This window comes from Ctenocephalides felis, unplaced genomic scaffold (genome assembly GCF_003426905.1).
Source record: "Ctenocephalides felis isolate EL2017-DRISC unplaced genomic scaffold, ASM342690v1 CF-g0.4_SCAFFOLD_01492, whole genome shotgun sequence".
In the NCBI taxonomy this organism is placed as follows: Eukaryota; Metazoa; Arthropoda; class Insecta; order Siphonaptera; family Pulicidae; genus Ctenocephalides; species Ctenocephalides felis.
This window is the reverse complement of record NW_020537646.1, coordinates 43,418,420-43,442,224: the sequence shown is the minus strand read 5'-3', so window position 1 is coordinate 43,442,224 and position 23,805 is coordinate 43,418,420. Positions and strand designations below refer to the sequence as shown.

The 23,805-nt window shown below is 29.9% G+C and overlaps 1 protein-coding gene across 1 annotated transcript in view; it reads left to right on the top strand.

Annotated features, from left to right (window-relative positions):
- The window catches only part of LOC113371272, a 28,782-nt gene extending 5,203 nt beyond the window's left edge, over positions 1 to 23,579 (top strand). The window contains exons 7-10 of the mRNA XM_026611906.1: positions 2,214 to 2,474; positions 4,512 to 4,710; positions 10,784 to 11,000; positions 23,306 to 23,579. Of these exons, the coding sequence (XP_026467691.1) occupies positions 2,214 to 2,474; positions 4,512 to 4,710; positions 10,784 to 11,000; positions 23,306 to 23,579 (951 nt within the window). The remainder of the gene's footprint in view (positions 1 to 2,213; positions 2,475 to 4,511; positions 4,711 to 10,783; positions 11,001 to 23,305) is intronic.
- Positions 23,580 to 23,805: the final 226 nt, after the last annotated feature.

Here is a 23,805-nt window from a genome sequence, read left to right as displayed (position 1 = left end):
GCGCCATATCTTCGGAACGGCTAGACCTGCCTTTGCCAAAACCTAAACAGCACGTCTCCTTATCAATACGAATTGAATATTTTTTGAATTATTCAAATCGATCTATCCGTGTTCCCGAAATCGTCGACGAAAATTTGTATCCGAACACGCACACACCTAAACACACACATACACACACACACACATACATCCATTTTTTCTAAGGTATGCCAAAATATTTACCTCTGAAATGAATGAATGAATGAAATGAATTTAGTATACTTTTGTACTGGTGTAGGTGATATAATAATGCATTGTAAATTACATAATATGAATGAACTTGTAATATGCCATATTATTGCAGAAACTGCCAGAGTTTTCCTAAACTAATTCAATTTTTGCCTTCCTAAACTAATCGTTTCTTTACAATCAATGTTTACTGATTCATTCAAATTAGGAGGCTTTGTTCTCTCAAAAACTTCCATCTTTTACCTTTTTTGTTTCTTATCTCTGAAACTTCTCATCATTACACATTGAATGTTTATTGAATCATTCAAATCAGATGCCCTGTTTCCTTAAAAAATCCCAATTATATCTCATTATAAATCTTATTATATTTGGTATGCAAAAAAGTTTAGAAGCCTCTGAAACGTAAAGATATGCAAAAATTTGCATTTTTGTTTTTTGGATAGTTACAACAATTATTAGAAATTCTTATAACAATAGTGATGCAGAACATAAAATTAAATGAATTACAAATACAGATTTCTTTTACGGAATTCTAATACATCTAACCTCAACTCCTCGAATCTATTTCTTAATCTGTTGAAAATTTCAAATGTTAGCAGAATTGTTAATTATAAAAACTATAAAATATTTAGATTTTTTATTTTATCTCAGTTATTTTAAAAGACATGTGATCACTCCACCCGAACAAACCTGTCTACTAGTACATATTTTACCAAAAGTTTATCATCGTAGCATTTATAATGGCATAACATTTGCTACACACTTAATGTTTTCTTTTATTAACTTTCCGTAGGGTAATTAACTACCCGTAGGGTAAGTTATTGTAATGGGCCGAAAATCGAAAATGAAAATTTTTACATTTCTCGACGTTTTGAAGGTTTCTGAACATTTTGGCATACCTCAGAAAAAATGGATGTGTGTGTGTGTATGTATGTATGGATACAAATTTCCAGTCACGTTTTCGGGCTCACGGATCAACCGATTTGAATGGTTCAAAAAAACATTTGATTCCTATGGATAGGGAAAAGAGATGATTAGTTTTTGGCGAAGGCAGGTCCAGCCGTTTCGGAGATACGGAGCAAAGAGTGCATAAAATAGAAATCGACTTTTTGAGAGAACGGAGTTTACGATTTGAATGATCTAAAGAACATTCAATTAGTAATGATTGGGAAAAGTGTCTATTAGTTTTTGGCAAAGGCAGGCCCAGCCATTTCGAAGATACGGATCTAAATATGTAAAAATTGGCAGTTTTTGAGAGAATTAAGCGTCTGATTTAAGTGATTCAAAAAACTTTCTGCTCGTCTTAACAAAATAATTGATTTTGGAAAAAAAAATTGTATTTTTTTTTTTTTTTTTAGTTTTTTTTGTGTGTCGAAAATAATTCAGATTTTATTTTTATTCTGACTAAAGTTCTAATTTAACTCAAGCAAATAATTTTAAATTTGCAATTCAGTTTATATATATAATATTTCTTATAAATATTAGACAATGTTACAATATTTATAATAATCTATTTGAAAACATTCAGTATTCCTCGAACATTTCGTTACGGTACGGGAAGTTCCAGCAATTTGCTTTAAGGCACGATGCCATACACCCCACTAGTTTTATTTAAGATTGAATGCCAATAAAGTGATTTTTTTTTTCCGAAAGTACTAGAGCACATATGCAATCTTTGAATTTGTCAACGAAATTTTAATGCCTTTATGCTTATCTCTCCACGCCAAGCTGTTAAAAATCATGAAAACTGTTAATTATTAAAGCTTTTATTTTTTATATTATTTTTATTATTTTAGATTTTCTAATCTAAGATCAAATTACATGGACAAACCTATAATAAATTTTCCAAAAAATATCCGCATTACACTTATGGTACCGTATCATCTACAATAGTACACACTTGTTTACCTAAAGTTGATAATTCTATTAACTTAAATATGTTATTCCCTAAGGAATAAAGGACTTAAATATATTTATTCCCTAAGGGTTGTGTTGATGAACTGGAGCACGTATGCGCCCTTGTTGACTTCGCGATCGCCATGCGCCATCGTCTGGATGACGTCAACACCCATTCATTCAACCACTTTCGCCTCCGGGTTGGTTTGAGTTGTGGTTCTCTGGTTGGTGGTGTCATTGGTGCCCGCAAACCAGTCTACGATATTTGGGGCAATACTGTGAACGAGGCATCGAGAATGGATTCAACAGGAGCAATGGGTTGCATCCAAGTACCGCGCTATACGGCTGATGTAAGTGAATACGATAATTTCATGTCTTATTTTTTGGAAATTTCACTATTTAATTCGACATGCATAAATATTTTTGTTCTGCTCGTTATTGACTTCTTGCAATAAAAGTTTGTTTTCGCCAGAAAATCCACTTTGTTAATATTTGCACTTTATTGAACATTTTTTATTCATTTTTGATAATAGCAAAAAATACTTGACCGGTTTTGATACGTATTTTGGATTACTTACCATAAGTACCTTACAAATGTCACATGTAAATTAGGACAGGATCAACAGATTCAATTTGACTTTGAAAAGTTATAATGAGATAAGCAAACCAATTAAATCACAACTAATGACACATATCAAACAAGCAACTATCTGACTGTGTTATGTAAAATTCCGAGCTAATTTAATTCGTCATTGCAGAAATGTGTTTTTCGGCTGGCTGTTTTTCAAAAAAAATTTATGTTTTTATTTTTACTCCATAGGCGGGGTAAAATAGAACAGCCAGAAACACAGATGGAATGCTTTATATTTAAGTTTGAAGGAATTTTACATAATAATAGCTACATTATTCAACCATTGCGAAATATAAATTTCGTAGGTACATTTTTTACAGGGATAACAGTGTATATATCCTTGATCTGTTATTACGTCAAAAAATAATTATCAGCATAGTCGTAATAACTATTTATTTAACTTACATCTTATAAAATTGCATTTGTTAACTTATTTTATTTTTTTATTTACTATTTTTTATTGCTTACACCTTTGCCAGGATAAAGATTTGGTTGGTCCTTTTTACCTTATTCACACGTGAGCTTTTTTAGATTTTATATAACAATACATATTATAAAATAATTAAATAGTGTATACAGGTAACTCCCTTATAACACGGTAGGTACGTTCCAGAAAAGTAGCGTGTTATGCGAATCCGTGTTATACGGACAAAGAACTAGTACAAAAAGAGGGGTTACCTTCCAAGAACATTTATTCATTTTTTTTAAATTAATATACATTACTCGAATTATATGATTTTTTTTGTCATAATTCTTAATTTTTCTTCGTGCTATCCAACATGATCATTTTTTTGTAAGCTATCCTCATCTTCTGAGCAGATTTCTATACTACCTCCAGATCCGTGTATTATTATTTGAAATTAGTGCAAAAGATAACTTTTTTGATATATATTATTAGAGCGCGTATGTTCTACTGAAAAAAAAATATATTTGCGATTACTTGCTATTGCAAAATGATATTTATATATTTAACACATGAAAAGTAATCTTTATTAAACTTTTATGCTCAATTTATTTAAAAAATTGCTTAAGAATTATTTAATATATTTTTCGGAAAATCCTAGAATTTTTTTTCAGTAGAACATACGCGCTCTAATAATATATATCAAAAAAGTTATCTTTTGCACTAATTTCAACATATTTATTGAGCTATTGTACAGAGATTTTACTAATTTTAGATGTAATAAAGTTTGCTTTTCAAAGGTTTTACTATATTTCTTATTTTATTAAAACTTTTCTCAATTATTAAACCGTGTTGTGCAAACCCGAAAGTACCGTGTTATTACAAAAAATAATATCGATTATTATTTATTTTGCAGCAATAAATATCAGACAGTTACGAATTTTATGGGCCGATTCTGCCCTAAACTATACCACTGTTATGGCAAGGCTATGTTATATTACTGTTTTCATACAAAATCGTACTAAATATTTTTGATGATGGTTATCCATCTTTATTTTGTAGCCTATCTCCCTGTTATATTTATTTTTTAACGTACGCCAAACTGATCAAAAAGTCTTCTAACTTGAATTTAAGAGATGAGAACTTATTTTTTGCAGTTTAAAATAATCGGCCCACTAAGTAAAGTAACTCTTATACGAACATTTTAATAAACTATATATTCATTAAACTAAGATTTGTACTATTTTTTTCAAGTGAAAGTAATTGATTACATTTTTTATGAATATTACTTGTATGCATACCTTCAATTATGAAACATGAATATGGTAAAATTTATACAATAATATTCATTAGGTTCTGTCAGCTCGGGGGTACCAAGTTCAATCTCGGGGTCTCATCGAAGTAAAAGGTAAAGGAAAAATGGAAACGTTCTGGGTCCTCGGTCGCAAGAGTACAAGACCGCCGCCATTCCAAAGACAGCCAAGCCAAGTCCATTCTTTGGCAGCTGTGGTTTATGGTATGGTGCAGGCCAGAAGAAAGCAGACCAGCGCTGGTGAGTTATAAAGGATTCTACCAATTCTTCTGCTTGCTGGTGGCGCGACTTTTTATTCTTTTATTGCTTGATGCTGGGTTTAAGTTGGCATGGTAATCTTACTGGTTTTAATAGATAATAATGATTAAATAATCATTATTCCTTGATTTATGTAATGTGGTTATTCTGTAAACACGTCGCACTTTTTGTTATATTATTTAAATGCTAAGTGTGATAGTTTTAATTATTTATATATTTGATTTAATGAAGATAGGTTATTGTTGTGAACTATCGGATTGAGGATGATTTGCAATTAAGCAAATTGCATTGATATGTTAGAAAATAATATTATAGTAATGAGCAGAATTATCTTGTAAATATTATCCAAATATTAACTTGATAGTTTGTAATGCTTCAAATATATATATAAGTTTCAATCTGAGATTATAATGTATAATCAGCAAAATTATGAATTAACCATAATTGTAATCATAAAAGGCAGAAGTCCAGCCTCTACGTCTATATGTACACATAAATGCTTTGATCTCGGTTTCCTCTCGAATATCCGTATAAAAGAGTATACAATGAATATTACTAATTTTTTGCTCCCAAATACAAAACTGGTGCGTTATTCGAGTTTTAAACCTATAACCTCAATTCCCTTTCTAAATTCTATAGGTATATATTTCATATTTATCAAAGCAGCTTATCTTGAAAGAACTGATTTCTACATTTGCTTTTAGCTACTACTTAGGTATACTGGTATTTAAGATTAGGGTATTTTTACAAAGTAATTACTTTTCTTCAATTAAAAACAGTATTATTATGATGGAAGTTGGAATATATCAAATCGTAACATGGATATCCAATGAGATGAGCATAAGATTGATATATACCGTGGTAATAATTTTAATTATTAATCAAAACTATATTTAGTGAAACGAATAATTTATCAAAGAATTTGAATAGTCGGATTTAGTCCAATGCACAAAAACCTAGTGTGGCTCATATCTTATAAAATTAAAATTATAAAAAAAAGTTACAACTGAGTAATTATATTGTGAAAACCAAACCAATTATATCACAACCAATAACACATATCAAACAAACAACTATCTGACCGAGTGCAGTAAATCTTCCAGATAATTTGTCAAAGAAATGAGTTAATTGCCTTTTTTTTATTTATGATCAGGTCTTTTTCACCCCATAGGCGGGGTAAAATGTGACACCCAGGAGGCAAACAGGTCCAATGTCTTATTTTTAATTTTAAAGAGATTTTGCGAAATAATAACTATTTTATTCAATGCACATAACCTTTATCTGGTATTTTGTTAAAAATATTCATCAATCAATAATTAATGATTTTTATTAAAAGTGAATAAATAGTAACTGCTTTTACGATACATTTTTACAATTTTATTTGATTGCATCCTTTTGCGTGCAAATACGACATAGTTTTCAAAAATCACAAACTTATATCACTGGATTTCGCTTTTGCAATTGCACACATAGACGACAGGGTCTAAACGTATGCGGGTAAAAAGGTACACCACCGATATCTCAAAAACAAATCAAGAATTTTTTTATTTGAAAGCAGAGGTAAAAAGATATATAACCAGTCATCAATTTGATACGTTCGACGTTTCGGCAATGTTTGAAATTCCATAACAAAACAATTTTCTTTTGTTATTAGGTTTTTTGGTTGTGAGCACTGTTACTAAACCTTAATTTTTGAGTATACATTATTCAAAGATTTTTTTACATAAGCTATATAGAAGCCTACATGTGGGTAAGGTAAACAGAACTATCAGAGTCTTCACCTTAGTAAAGTTATTAACAACAATTAAAAATATTAAGCAATTTCATAAGAGATAAGTTAAAAAAATATTCATTCCAACTCTGCTAATGATTATTTCTAACGAAATAGCAGATCAAGGTTATATACAGTGTTATCTCTATAAAAATGTGTCCATGAAATTTATATTTTGCATTGTAACTATTATTTCGCAAAATTTAAATTTTGGTAAAATTCCTTTCAAATTAAAAATAACACATTGGGCCTGTTTGCCTTCTGTCTGTCCCATTTTACCCTGCCAATATTGTAAAAAAGGCTCATGGGACAATTTTCGAAAAAAAGCAAAAAATATATTTCTATATATGATGAAATGAGAGTTTTACTGGACATGTCAGATAGTTGTTTCTTTGATATGTGCTATTGATATGAAATAATTGATTTGATTTCCATAATATAATTGCTTAAAGTCAAATTGGATCTTTGTGCTCCGCCCTACTCTATTTCATAAACTAGGCATTGTACTTTAAGTCTTGAAATCATCTACAGTTCGAGACGAATTGCATTTTTATTTTCCATATTTTCTGCTAATATGGTTCTATTTCTAATATACAGGGTTTTCAAAATCCTGACGTCAAGCCAAACCGGATTAAGCATTGATTTTAATATCAAGAAAAAAACTTGAAAAAAATCCCATGCAGTTTAAATATTATGAGCTTTTAGTACAATCTAAAACTTTGATCAAAACTGTGACCATTTTGTGGTTGTTTCGGTTCATTTTTATTTGTTCATTTAAATTTTGGAACCGTAACCGTAAATAGCATTTATAGGACTACAGTCGAGAATAACAATATAGGGAAAAGTCCCAAGTGGCGGACACCTAAGGTTATTATCAATAAATCAAAAAATATTTACGAAATGTTTATCAAATTATGATTTATGTAGATAACAAAGCTAGAAATCAAACTAAATTAACAAAATCGCAATCTTTGCTGAAAAATAATTAATACTATCAATCAAATTTTGCTATCAAAAAATATGATTTTAAACAGTGGCACCTAGGCTGGACATTTCAAAATAAACTGCATAGATCACATAAGTAGGCATCTCCCGCTCTGGACTGCGTGTCTTTGACGAATATTCTAAGATATTGCAAAAAAAAGTCACTATTCATCCATCCTTTGGCTGTGCCACACCGATGCTCTCAGCTGGTGCATACATAATCTTTTCATTCTTTGACTAGGAAATACGAAAAATGTGGGTATGTAGTGACCGTTAGCACTCATAAAGAATAAAATTAAATATTTGGAATAAATTACATAAATTCTCACAAGAAATATCAATATGTTTACTGTCCGGCACTAAGGAACGACTTAGTGTCCGGTGCTAAGGGACAGACATTTTTGTTTATTTGATGGCACCTACTGAAATTGGTTAAAAAATCTAATGATATTCTACCATTTTACAGATAACAATCAAGTACGACTTTTATCTTTGCATACCACTCAAATGTAAATGCATAAATATGCTAGAATTTCTTCCATTGATATTTAGGTGACACCGTGATTTTGCGCCTAAAACAGGAATGGGTTGTACTTTGAATGAAAAGATTTATACTCGTCTAAATAATACGTGTTAAATAGAGTGTCCGGTGCTTGGTGCCGTCCGGCGTTACGGGACTTTTCCCTTGTTGTCTCAAGTTCATATAATTCAGAAAAGATTGATCGCAATCGCAACTTTTTCTGTTTGTCACTAAAAATATCATTCAAAACTGAATATAATTTTGAAAATGGCTTTTGTATATAGCAGAGGATATGACTATGGTTAAGTTGCGTAGAAATTCGCACACCATTAATCCATTTTACGCTTTTAATTACTCACGCAATTTTATTCAACAACCCATAATATGTATTATAAAATAATTCAGTATATTATTTATTTAAGTCATATATAATTATAAGATATATAGGTTAGTCATTGCTCACAATGTCTTGAAAAAAACTTAATAAATTTGATACTATGAGCGGAACTGAAACTTAATCGTATGCTGTTTGTATTTATAAGTCAAATACTAAAATAACTAGTATTATTGTTGCTTCAATATTATATATTTGAATTTTAATTTCCAAAATCAGCATTTTTCATAATTAAGTATTCTGTTTACATAATGTAAGTAATCATCAATTTCTGAAGTTGTATCGATAATTGTATGTGAATTTTCACAAAATAATCACATATACGAGATGTTATGTGCGTTCCATAAATGAGGCACATTATTTTTATGGAAATATTAATTATTACTTCACATCGGGTAATAAATATTCGAAATATAAAGTTTCTCTTATCTAGGGCAATTGTGCAATAAGAGTTTTAATTTATTTATTTGTTTCTACTTATTGTTGTACATCCGTACCGCATGTTTGTCCAATTATTTTTGCATGATTGTATAAACTGTCAACAATATATGTTAAGAGCTATTAAGTTATTGATGTTATGATGTACATAGAATAATATTTTCTATTTCATATAACGAAGTAATATATTAAATTTACGAATTGCTTCTATAATTTGTTGTACAGATATGTATAATTACATTTGTAGTTTAGTACTTTGTTTTATTGGTTCTATTTTGGTAATTATTAAAAAACTGAAGGAGTATTAGAAACACATTTACTTAGCATTAAAAATAAATAATTCATATGCAGAGAAATCAAAATTACGTTCTCTTGTATTGATATAAAAGAAAACTTATTATAATTAAGGTGACCATACGTCCCGGACAGTCTCAAATTTCTACCTTGTGTCCCCGGTAGTTCTACAAGCAATATTTGTCTCGGATCTACTGCTTTTGTCCCGGATTGTCCCGGTTTTTCTAAAATCAATAGGTATATTAACAAAAATTATGAAAACATTTTTTTATATTAATTTTGAAGATAATTAAATAGAATTTTATACAAGGCTCAAAAGCGAAACAAACATAGATCAATAATATAATATAATATCATAGTTAAAGAAGTAATACTTATAATCGAATAATCGAGTACTTATCTTACTAAAAGTCCACAATTCTGATTCAACAAAATTGATTAATATAAAAAAACTGATATTTTTATTGCATCCTTAGATAATATTTTTTAAAGGTCCCCCTCCCGTCTTGGATTTGCATAACTAAAAATTTCTGTCCTGGTTTTGACTTAAAAGATTATGGTCACCTTAATTATAACTTACTTGATCGTTTTTGGCTCTATTTTTTTACTGTGACAGTGAAAATGACTCGAACTTCACGCTCACCCTTGGAGAAGATGGCACCCTTTCTCGGTAGTATACTCTTTTTTAAATATGCTCGGATGTCGTTAGCAGGCCTAATTTAACAACAAACACTATTTTATATAGTTTATATACGATACAGATATAATTTTCTACAAAAAAATAATACTTCCGAAGTTATTGCTAATTGAAGTACGGAATTTTTTACGGTTTTCATCAAAAAAACATTTTTTGTAATAAAAAGGCCTATATGTTTGATCATTATACTTTTAGACGTACATTTTATTATTTTTGAGATATTATGAAAAGAAGTTGTTTTTTACATAAATTTGGATTTTGTTACCGGTTTGATCAGTTTTCTTTCTTGCTACAATTTTGTTCATCATAAAATTTCTGTTAAGATGCATATTTTTGAAGATATTCGTAAAAAACGATAAACAACATAAAAAAATATAAACTTAGTTTTCAATTCAATGAGCTAAAAAAAATTTGTTTTTTTTTTGTTTTAAAGAAACTTTATAATACTTTTGTTTCTTAAAAAAAAATTACTGAGAATGGTGGCAACTTGCTCTAATGTGAGTGTGTAGTTTAAACAATTTTCATTTTGAATTTAAGAATAAGTTAACCAAAATCCAAAATTTTATGCAAATCGGTTTACAGTAGAAAAATCGGAAGCACCACCCTATTTTTCGTTTAAATAACTGCACCAAATTCCTAATTTTCAATTTTAATTTGTTAATAATATTACTAAATTGCATTTATGAAAATTTTGCTCAAGTTCATAAGTATTGTGAAATAACAATTTCGGGAAAATCTATGGAATTTGAATAATTTTGCATTGTTTGAAGTATTTCCGATATTGTTCAAAAGCTCAAATTTATGCAGACAAAATTTCTGCTTTCACAAAATTTTTTTGATTTTTTTTTTCTCAATAATATTTGTTTTTAGATTTTTATTTCAGTATAATTTACTTTGCGAATGAATGTTTATTGTTCTTTACTTTGTATAAAAGTATGATTTCCAAAATATATTTAGCAAATTTGGCAGCTTCTGCTCGGGCTAAGATTAACAGTGCAAACGAACAGAAACGAAAAGATGAAGAAGCAAACAAGCAAGACAAAAAAGGCAACAAAGGTGGTTTTGGAGGCAGAAGGGTTGCCAATTTTAGTTCAATGCGAATTTCACAGCATACACCTTCGAATCCTGTACGAAGAAATACAACTAGAGCACACCAAAGAAATAATTATGCTAGGTAAAATATTACATTTAATATTAATTTTTTAGTGCAAATAGTAATAATATAAATGCTCCGAATAAGAAATCCAAATGATTAATAAAACTTTTTTGAAAAGAATTTATTTAGTTCTGACATTTCGATATTAGGCAGATTTTTAATCAAGAATTCCATGTATATTTAGATTTCTTTTTCGGAACATATACAAATTATTAATTAAATTTTATATATAATTATACTTTAATATAAACCTACACATACACACACATATATATAGGCATACACACATACATATATATATATATATATTATTATTATTATTTATTTATTATTTCGGGGTGATTTCTGGTCATAAATGTAGTTTAGCTTTTTCAAAGTAATTTTCCTACAGATTGCTGAACGTAGTGTATATTTGCATGTGGCTCAAACACAGTATTTTTTCTCATATTTGGTTATAGAATGCTTTTATTTATATAGTTTTTCATATCAATAAGATGCTTGAATCAGTACCTTGAAGGGCAAAGAAGTTTTAGCATGAATGATTCGATTAAAAAATGCAATATATAAAGCAACGTATATATGAACTAACATATATAATATAACCTAATATAATGAATATGAATATTATATGTATTATTTCAATTTAACTATTAAAATAATAAACAACAATAACAAAATAAAACAACTTAATGTTCACAAAAACTAAATACTTAGCAACGAAATATTAGAAAATCTCGAGAAAATTATATGAACACACTTAACCATTTATATACCATTTTATTCTGCATCTTTCGTACGAACAAAGTTTTCTCATATCTTTTACGGTTTAGATAGTATAGAGCAATTTGTGTAGTTGTTAACATGTTGAAATGCAAAGTGCGTTAGGTTAGAGCAGTGATTCCCAAAGTGGGCGCCAGCGCCCCCTTGGGGTCGCTGCGGCGATCTAGGGGGTCGGTGATGGGCTTTGGAGCATTTAGGGGGCGATGCTTAGTTGTAGGGGGCGCTTACAGCACAAAAGTGAATAAATAAATTAATATTATTATATATAAATAAATGATTAACATTAAACACTGAAATATATAAAAATAATATTTTAGTTAAAATTATCCAAACATATATGACAAACAATTTTATCATTAATTAGTTAACAATACTACAAATCCCATTTTAGTAAAAAAAAAGATGCCGACTTTATCACTGTCGGCCCTGAATCATAATTTAATGCTGACTTAAATCAAAATTGAAAATCTATCATTATTCTTAGTGATAACAATTAGCGATAATCATTAAATAGATAGAAAGGATCTGAAGCTTGTAAAACCAAATTTAATATTGCGACTTCTATCCCTTTGTCTCGTTTCGCGAACAATGCTGCAATCATAAAAATATATTACGTAATTCACAATTACTCTACTGAGGTTATTAAAACTGAATTTTTTTAAATTGCCTTATTATTTACTACTTTAAAACTAAATTGGCATAGTCCAATTGCGCAAAGCATCTGCCGCCAAACGAAAGTTATGATCTTTGCCAAAAGTTAAATATTTAAACGTGTATGCGCAAGAAATGGTAGGGTAGGGCGGGGCTAGTTGAGCAAATTTTTACTGATGTAACTCCTCATGAAATGTCTCAATAAATTGCTATATGGCTTAATGGATTTGTTGTTTATCGCTTAACAAAAGTGTTAATACTAATTTTTGGTAATAAGTAAAATTTAAAAGCTACAGGTGTTTAAATGCAAAAAGTCAAGTATGCTCAATGTACCCCATAGGTGGGGCAAATTGAGCACTAAGACAGTTTAATGAAATCATAGATTCAATGTCCATTAGTGATGAAATGAAATAAGTTTTTAATAGCCAGTTCTATATTTATGGTCTTTATTGACAGAGAAAACAAAACTTATAGTAATTTGCTTTGAATAATTAACCAAAAGTATAATCAACAAATATCGTATCTTAGGAATTATTTTACCATTATATTCAGTATTTTTGTTTATTTTATTATTTCTTTATATTATTTATTTATATCTTTATATTTATTTATATCATAGACTTAGCTTAAATCTTAAAAATAATAATTAATTTTTGGAAGTTAATGGTAATTGTCTTAGTGACAGAACAAGTTTAGCAACTATGCTTAACTAACCCCAACTCGGAATTTTAAAATAAAAGTGAGTTTATAAAAAAACGTGAGAATTATACTCAGAATCTCTGTGCATATTAAAAGTTCTACAACTATATGGAAGAATAACATTTACCTGATTAAAAATGAATAACATTTGACTAAACCAGACTTTTTTACTTTTTGGTCTCAAAATAAACAAAACGCCCGTGAGCCTCACTCATTTGTCCAGCGGCCACTAGCGATCGCGGCATGTTTATTTCTCCCAAACCCCTAACTTTCCGCCATATAATGCCCAAACGGACGGCGAATAGTTTTCGAGATATTTTGTTTGCTCAACTTGCCCCTACGCTCAACTAGCCCCGCTCTACCCTACGCAAACAGTACCATAATTACAATAAGTTGATTTAAAATATTTTAATTTTTTATCAGAATTTTCTGAAAACGATGGTTCACACGTTTTTTGTGAGTCGACAATTTGTGTAACTTTTCAACGCGTGTAACTTTACCAAATTTTGTAAAAGATTCTGTGACGGATATATGATTATTCTTACTTGCCATGCTATTAATTATGTTTTTTGATATCTACCTGTAACTGTCTACACAAGTACCGTGTAAAATAGGTTTATCGCGACCTAGAATAATTATTTCTGTACTTAAAGTTTCAAAAAACGTATCAACACCTATCAACACATCTAATTCGCGTGGGATATTGAAGTGTGGATCCGAAAATCTTATCCATTAGAAAGATTTAGTTCAGAAATTTGGATTCGCCGCGCGGGCGGACTAGGTATTTTCCTAAACACAAAGGCATTTATATTTTTTACAAATGTACCATCTTCATTAAATATTTCTAAATTTGTAAAATTATTCAATTTCATTGAAATTCCATCAACACCGTGGAGCTTAAGGCTCGTGGATTGAGATTTAACGCCCAATTTTGGGAATAGCGATTTTGATTTCGAAGATATTATACACTTTAACAAACTTGATTGGATTTTTGATCCTATTTCAAGTGCAATTACAGAAGATTCTTCACAGCTACGAAAAGAAAGAAAGACAGAGATAATAACAAATGATGAATTGACATCTAGATTTTAAAATAGCTACCAACAATTCTGGCTGCAAAAAGAGATCCCGACGCCTTACCCACAAATTTGGTCTGTCATTGAAAAATTTCTGATTGATTGCATTTCCGTAATCATACTTATATCATTAGCGAAGCGTGGATTCAGCTGTAACTAATTCATTAACAAAACAAAGAAACAGATTACTAAAAGTCGATCGTGGCGATTTACGATTACTTTTAAAAGAATAATGATTGTATCTTTATTATGAATATAGTTTTATAATTTTAAACTTTGATGTTATTTTACAACCTTCTTATGAAAGAGTACAAGATTAATTTTGATAACGTCCATTAGTTTAATAAATAAATCATCAAATGTTTTGCAAAATCTTTCCGTCAGCAGTGATGTACCAATTGCAGTTGCATTTCATTACAAATATATTCATAATATATCTGAAAAATTCAATGTAGTGACTTGAGGGCCTAGAAAATTTGAAATTAACTGATGGTGCAAACTTTTTCTGAATGTTTTATAATTTATAAAATAGCGTACTCTATCAAAATTGGTTTCTTATTCGTCAATTTATCTTTTACAGATACAATAATTATTATATATCTTATTAATTACTATTGAAATGAAGAAAAAAAATAGGGGGGCGCTGAGTAATATTTTTTTTGGAAAGGGGGCGGTAGGCGATATAAGTTTGGGAATCACTGGGTTAGAGCAACACTCCTCACGAGTCACGATTCGATATTTCTGTAAAGAAAACATATAAAGTATTATACATCGTTAGAAAGGTCTCAAAATTCTTAGTTTTTTTTCCATATATCGCAACTTCGAATTCCGAACGGTGTGGCCTACAGGCGAGTTGCCGTCGTAAAATTTCAGGAAAATCGGAAAATCTCGAGAAAATTATATGAACACACTTAACCATTCATATACCATTTTATTCGTTATTTTATTCTGCATCTTTCGTACGAACAAAGTTTTTTCGTATCTTTTACGGTTTAGATGTTATAGAGCAATATGTGTAGTTGTTAACTAGTCAAAATGCAAAGTGCTGATAGGTTAGAACAACACTCCTCACAATTCGATATTTCTGTAAAGAAAACATATAAAGTATTATACATCGTTAGAAAGGTCTCAAAATTCTTAGTTTTTTTCTCATATATTTGCAACTTCGAATTCCAAACGGTGTGGCCTACAGGCGAGTTGCTGTCTTAAAATTTCAGGAAAATCGGAAAATCTCATGTAACCGCTACTGATGCAAAAAAAGTTCTTGCTATGCTCAAATTAAAATTTTGAAATTTTATAAAATTGTTAGAAGAGTAATAAGCTATTAACTTTATAGAGTATACTTTATATTCGGGATCACAAATTCTTAATTATATATGATCTACATTTATAGTGTACATAAAATTAAAAAAATTAATAATTACTAAATGTCACATTATCACGAATCAACCGATTTGAAGGATTCAAAAAACATTTGATTCCTATTGATGGAGAAACGTGCTAATTAGTTTTTGGCCAAGGCCGTTTTGCAGATTCGGTGCCGAAAGTGAGAAAGGAGCATCCAATTTAAATCATTTAAAAAACATTTGAATTACATAGGAAAAAAAATTAAAGAACTTATTGAATTTTTGTAAAGCCAGATTTAGCAATTTTGGATAACCGATTAAAAAAACTACTACGCTGCGCTATTGTTTTAATAACAAGTAGAAAGTGGCATTTTTCCTTAAGGCAAGTTCCATAAACTGCTCGAAATGTGTAATAATTGACTTTATCAGCCGAGATCAAGATTTGGATAAAATTTTCTACTGTTTATTTCGAAAATAAAGTTTTTGCTTTTACTTAATTCTAAACATTGCGATTGCCAATTGATACCTCTAAAACACATTTAAAAAATTATCCTGTAATTATATCTATTAAATATAGTGTACAGGTGTGTTTGTATATACTAAAATTGTAACTTATTGTACCAAATTTTAATTAAATTATATAATTCAACCAACTTTCGTAGAACTGTTCAGTGCATGAACTTTATAGCCAAAATCACTCTACTATTTTTTTCAAACTTTGATGAATTTTAAAAATTAAACGGCTTGTCAAAGGGCCGTAATATTTTGGTATGTTTTATAAGGCCATAATATTTATAATCAAAAAAATCATAAAAATCTTATGTAGTCATTGCAATTTCCAATTAATCAATGCTAATCACGTTTTGATTTCTTCAGAATGTTTTTAAGTTCTGGATTCTGTGTATAATCGTAAATGTTACTACCAAAGCTTGATGCTAAATTTTCAAAATTCTTTGAAAGTCTAAATAATATCAATTACAACCTTGGCGTTCTATCCGATTATAATCTAGCTGAATTTCAATATATTGCACTTTTGTTCCTATCTTTGAAATCGCACTACCTTCTGTAATCTTAAAATGTCAGACATTTTAAAAGAAGAAATAATTCACTGACCATATCAAATGATTTCTCCAAAACATTATTTCCGAAGAATATGCCAATTGCATATGATAATTGTTTGTTGGCTTAGAATTAGTTATTCTGCTAATTAATATTTTCATAATTTTGTACTGTACGTAATTAATAAGGGATTAGAAGAATCTATATTAAACCATTCAATGCTTTAAACTTCAAAATTGTTGGAATAGAGCCAATATTGAATTATATTTTACATTGCTTTGAATTATATTTTATATTTCAATTACATTTTACATTTACAAATATTTAAAAGTATAGGGAAAAAGATGGATAACCAGCTGCCACTTTGAATCTTACGACACACAAATTACGTTGATCTGGTATTTCTTCAAAAGTATATATCAGCAAAGTTGAAATTACTATTTGTTTAATTTATTACTTGTAAAATTCGTGTAAATCCATACAAATACAACTGAAAAAACGTTACGGCCGAGTTGAGTGCCAATGATTCGTCATTCGCTCTCGATGATATCATCACTATACGGGTCGATTGTGATTGGTCGTCGTGTCGCATGATTATTGTGTATTAATTACATGATTCTCTTCAAACACAATTACGTGATGAGTGAAATTGTGAAAACAATATTTCTTTAAGCGTTGTTTAACATAATAATTCTCTGCATTTGCATTTTTATAGTAGTACGGTTTTATTCTATCATGCCGAAGATATATCTTTTTCAGAATTATATCTCAGACGCTTTTGGAAGTTAAGAATTATTACTCTAAACAAGAGATCAAGCACAACAATAGTTTGTATCTTCATAATGGGCATCTAAGCAGTTAATTTATTGATAGTGTTAATGAAATTATTCAAAATCGTTATAAGTTCACTGTGCAAACAAATATTAAAGAATTGATTAATCAACAATTACTTCATTTCTCTAATAAAGGTTCAAGTCCTAAATGCTAATTACAATGACAAACCAATTATGTCTGAAGTGTTTTACATTAATATTTTCAAACATTATAAATATTTTTAATGGCATTATATATATATATATATATATATATATATATATATATATATTATTTATAATTTTTACTATATGAATATGTATAGTGGTTGACATTAAAAATGTGTGCATTACGAGTGTTACCATGTTATTAATAAACATTATTCAAAATTGTTATATGATGTATTTATTTTACTCAAATGCCATCTCGTACAATAGCAAAAAAGTTTTACTTCAATCACGTGTGAACCTTACGCGCACTCTTTTTTTATTGTTAACCGTTGCTAGAGTAAAAGTTCAGTGGCTCATTTTTTCTTCGCCGACGGGTAAGCTTTTATAGAGCTTATATAAAAAACTGTTGAATCTAATTTAAAACTAATCTAACAATCGATACATCTTACAAGAAAATAGGTTTGTTGTGGATTTTCAAACTTCCGTTTTTCTTCCGATAGTAAAGACGTAAGAGTCAAGGTGATAGCTGGTTATACATCATTTTTGTATACTTTTAAAAATTGTTTTTTAAACATTTTTAACTCTACTTGTTTTTGAGACATTGGTGGTGTACTGTTTTAACCGCAGACCTTCAAGCCTCGCTCTACCCTATCTTGTATATTTGATCTATATAAAAGTGAAATATTACTTTTTCCAGATTAAACTCTATGCTTTAAAAATTGACACAAATAAATATATTTTTGTGTTCTGAACAATTTTATATTAATTGTGTTCTGAACAATTTTATATACACACATGTTTTTGATGGTACACAATATAAATACTTTATGTCGTGAATTGTGCAAATAGCTTTTAAGGTCCTATGGTAAATGAGGTCCATGTAAGTGAATATGGGTCGCTAGAAATCTATTCTCGATGGAGTATAATTTATTGAATTAAAATACTGAAATTCGTAATATGAATTAAAATTACGAGAATATAAATAACAAAATGTTGAGCGTTATTTACTAGAGTAGATTTATGTAATAAGCCAATGAAGCTGTAGGTGCAACGTGCATGTAACCGATTCCTAGAACGCAATTTGATAATTTTTTAACATATTATTATTTAAAGATTATAATGGAGCTGGAATACAGAATGTGGTCATGATTATATTTAGGTTTATATCAATATCGCATATGATGTCATTGGAATAACCAATAATGCAATAATGAGTATTCGTATTCGCCTTTAATATGCTTACTTCTAACTGCATAATTACATATGCACAATTTTGTCGGCTCAAATTCAAATGTTTAGTTTAAATATATTTATAGAGTAGAGTGTGAGAACCATTACAAAAAATTTGGACAAACCGAAATTAAAAATCTGCATCCAAGGCAAATATTGCCTTTAAAAAAATCTGAACCAATCCGAGATACCTTACTAGAAGTGACTTTTAGCATTTCACTGTCCAAACTTGGTCACAGGTTTATTTCGTATGTTTATTCTAAATTCGTATGTAAAATAGATCAATGTTATGGCAAGACTATGTTACGTGGACTTTCACACGTAAAACGCAATAAATGTTATTAAACCAAATCACAGAAATCAGTTATGATAATTTGTGATTTGTTTTTTAATTTATACCTTTTTACAGTATTTAGTACGATTTTGTATAAGAACTGCTACATAACATAGCCTTGCCATAACATCAGTCTATTTGACGACAGAATCGGCCCCCTAATCTTCTTCTGCTTATAATTTTTAACTTTCCGAAGGAGAAGTTATGTTTTCGCGAAAAAATCGGATTCGATAATTTTATGTTTGCTAGATCAAACTTTTCGTCGACGTTATTTTAGAAAACAGCAGCAATGCGCGACGATCGGCCATGCCGTTTCTGAGCTTCTGAGAAAAGTGTAAAATTTTTCGCCCACCTTTTAGCCTATAATCTTGAATTGATAACCTTTTTTATTATAGTACTTTTTACACCTACCCTGAAATGAATAACAAGTAAAACTGTAGAGAAAAAAATCTTGTGGCTATTGTCAGAAATTTTGAAAATTGGCTTCTGATTTTGAATGGATATTTAAATGTAACAAGAATTTCTGTTTTTAATCTTGCCTTGGTAATATCATGGCGTAGTTCTCTGGCAAGTGGTTTCGGATGATCCTAGTGGCAGATTTTATAATTGTCTTTCATCCCTCATTGTGTTCATCCTAGACTATATTAGAATATGATGTATTCAATATAGTGTTCATGGCGACGTGTTTATATATTAATCAAGTAAAAGTAACCCAGGAATTTTACCGTTTTTTTCTATGATATCATCATTGAGACTGACTGCATGATTTTCAAAATTTTAAAAATGTTTGAATGTATTGGTTGGGAATCAGGTTGATTAGTTTTTTGTAAAGATTTGATTAAATGTTGAAAAAAGTTGTTCTGATGATTTTGATAAAACTATGTATAAATATAGACCCCCGAGTTTAAAATAACAGACTGAAATTTTAAAGACTTACGATAAGCGGTTAAATTATAAAAATTTATTAAACATTGCACGTGCACTTAAACGATTCTTATAAGAATCTATGCTGAAACATATGTACGTTCTATGGTGCGTTCCGTGTTTCGTATGTAGCTAGTGATTACAGTTGACGTCCACACTTGAATAAAATTCGTTTTCAGAGCCCAAAATGGGATAAATAAATTCATTTAATTTATATAATTACAGATATTATAAGTATAGGGTAGTGCGGAGCTTAAAGAACCGCGGGTAAAATGATCAGATATCATTAAGTAAAGTTAAGAATATTTAAAAGTAGAGAGTAAAGGATGTATGAATAGCCATCGCCTGGATTCTTATGACCGCAATATCAGGAGATGAACGGCAAAGTTTAAAAATCCATAACATAAGAATTGTCTTTCGTTGTTAGTTGTTTTCGTTGTAAGCACTGTTAATTAGTTTACGAAACCCTAATATAGTTTTCAAGTTTACGTTAGTTAATTGTTTTATAAAATGTATTGTTAATTTTAAGTTAGATTCAATAGATTTTTCTATATGACCTCTATAAAATCTTACACGTGGATGGGGTAAAAGGGACCAACTGAACCTTTACCTTGCAAAGGTGTAAACAATAAATAATATTAAATAAAAATTAAATTAAGTTGAAAAAAAATTATTTAATAAGAGATAAATTAAAAGAAAAGATATTTTAACTCTGCTAATGAATATTTTTGACAAAATACGAAATCAAGATTATATTCAGTGTTATCCCTGTGAAAAATGTACCTATGAAATTCATATTTTGAATTAGTTAGTAACACTACTAATGATTAGTAGAATAATGTAGCTATTTTTTTTTTAAATCTCTTTGAAATTAAAAACAAAACATTGAATGCATTTCCATTTTACCCCGCCTATGAAGCGGGTAACTAATTTTGGAAAAACAGCAAAAACCACATTTCTGCAACGATGATTAGCTCGGAGTTCTATTGAACATAGTCAGATACTTGCTTGTTTGATATGTGTTATTTGTTGTGGTATAATTGGTTGAATTTTCATAATATAATTGCGTCAAATTGGACCTTTGTGCTTTGTGCTTGGCCCTACCCTATGTTTGAAAGACGTTAATTCGAAATCGCATTGATTACATTTTAGTGAAAGCGAAAGATTTTTTTTTAAATAAACAGTTGAACTAATTTTACTTAACACATTCACGCCGGTGCCGATTTTAGTATGATTTTCTGTGAGGGGGCGCGTGGTTATTGCTTTCGAAATGCGGGTCAACGGTGGCTCACGCCGGCGTCAACGTGCTAAATAGCTAAATCTCAATCGTTATTACCTTACCGTAGGGCAAGTTATAGTAATAGCAAAATAATCGAAAATATTTTTTTATATATCTTTACGTTTCACACGTTTCTGAACATTTTGTCATACCTTAGAAAAAATGAATGTATGTGTGTGTGTATGTGCGTATGTGTGCGTGTTTGTGCGGATACAAATTTTCGTCGACGATTTTGAGAACACGAATCAACCGATTTAAATAATGCTAAAACATTCGATTCGTATTGATAAAGAGACGTGCTTAGTAGTTTTTGGCGAAGGCAGATCTAGTCGTTTCGAAGATACGGAGCAAAAAGTGCAAAAAATTGCAGGTTCTGAGAAAACAAATCGACCGATTTGAATGATTAAAAAAAACATTCAATTCGTATTGATGTGGAGACGTACTGATTATCTTGGTATAGGCAAGTCCAGCCGTTTCAAAGATACATTTTATAATATTTATTCATAGACATTTTTATTGACTGATTTTTAACTTCCCGAAGGAGAAGTTTATGTTTTCATCAAAAAATCCCACTCGCTAATTTTATGTTTTCTCGACGTTTCAAGCCATTCTGAATCAAATGAGACCAAATTTGGAAAAAGTATGTGTGTGTATGTGTGTGTGTGTGTGAACAGATTTTTTCCCGTAAATAGACGTTTTCTGAAAAACGGCTAGATCGATTTCAAAATTTTAAAAGCCATTCGATGTATCTTGATGAGGACTAGCGTTTCCAAGTTTTGTGCAACAATCGGCCAGGCCGTTTCTTTGTAAATCGCAGAAAAGTGAAAAAATTTTCGTCCACGTTTTAGCCCGCAATTCTGAATCGATTTTGAAAATTCAAAAACCGTTCTATAGATATTGATTGGAAATCGTGCTGATTTGTTTTTGGTAAAGATCGGCCGGGCTGTTTTCTTGTAATAAAGTTTTAAAAAAAAATTTTTTCGACAATTTTTATGATTTTTTTTTTGACGGTAGATACCATAGTCTTGTAGATCATACTAAAATATTACGGCCCTACGACAAGTCGTTTAATTTTGAAAAATCGTCAAAGTTTCCAAAAATTAGTATCGTTTCTTTGACATTTGACAAAATTAAACTTTTGATCGACGTTTTCTCAAAAACGCCTGAACCGATTTCATAAACTTAAAAGTCATTTGATGTATCTCAATGAGGACTATAATTTGTCAGATCTGCCGAGCCGTTTCTTTGTAATTTGAAAAAAAGTGTTAAACTTTTTGTCCATATTTAAGCTCAAACTACCGAATCGATTTTAAAAAATCAAAAACTGTTCGAAAGATATTAGTTGGAAATGATACTGATTAGTTTTAGGTGACAATCTACCGACCCGTTTTCTTGTAATTAACTGTTGAAACAAAAATTTAAGCCGATTTTTATGGAACTTTTTGTGGCGATATATATCATGGTCTTATAGAACTTACTAAAAAATTACGGCCTTACGACAAGTATTTTAACTTTAAAAATTTATCAAAATTTGAGTAAAAGTAGTTTTTTTGACATTTGTTAAAATTAAAATTAGACGATTTACTTGGTATAACGATAGAGTACTTAGTCTTAATAAACGTAATAAATCAATAAAGTCCTACGGAAACTAGTTCAAAAACAAGAAATGTTGAATTTTTAAAATTTGCTTTTCGTAACGTGTTAGTTCTCGGAATACTCAAAATCACTGATAAATTAATTTATATTTTATTGATTAAGTCGTTTATTTACACATATCGGGAAGTTCATGTAACCTGCCTCAAGGCTAAATACCAAACCAACTAGTTTTTGAATGCTTAATTACAGTACGGGAAGTTTCAGCAATGTGATTATGTATACGTATCGGCTACTTGCTTCAAGGCAAAATGCCAACTACTATATCCATTACAACTAATGTATCCATTACTTCATTTACTCGCCTAGGTCACAGCCAAACGTCCGCATGGAATCTCCTGTGCAAGGAAATGGGAAGTCCATAACAAGTGAAGGCACAACGGCCGAAAGTGCGGCTGCCGCCCAGTCGCCGTCCTCCGGTATCAGAGCGCCCGCTTCCGCGCCGCATACACCAAGCGCCAATTCGGATTCGAACCGATTTCCACGCCTTTTATCGGAACCAATCGTCTCCCGCACCAGTAGCGCTGTGAGCAACATGGGAAGTGAAGTGATAAATGCGGTTACTGAAAGTACGAACATTTAGATTTAAATTTAAGTTTATTTTTATGAAAGTATACTTATCAAATGCTGTCGACAAAATGGAAGAGAAAAATGAAAAGTTTAGAAATTGAGGCCTTACACAGCCAGCCAATAGCTTAAAGTATTTTGCCATTATAGATGCCGTTGGAAAAAATTTGATGCGCATATCAAATTTTATATTAAATTCATATTTTATTAAATTAATTAATGCATAGAAGATTTACTTATAT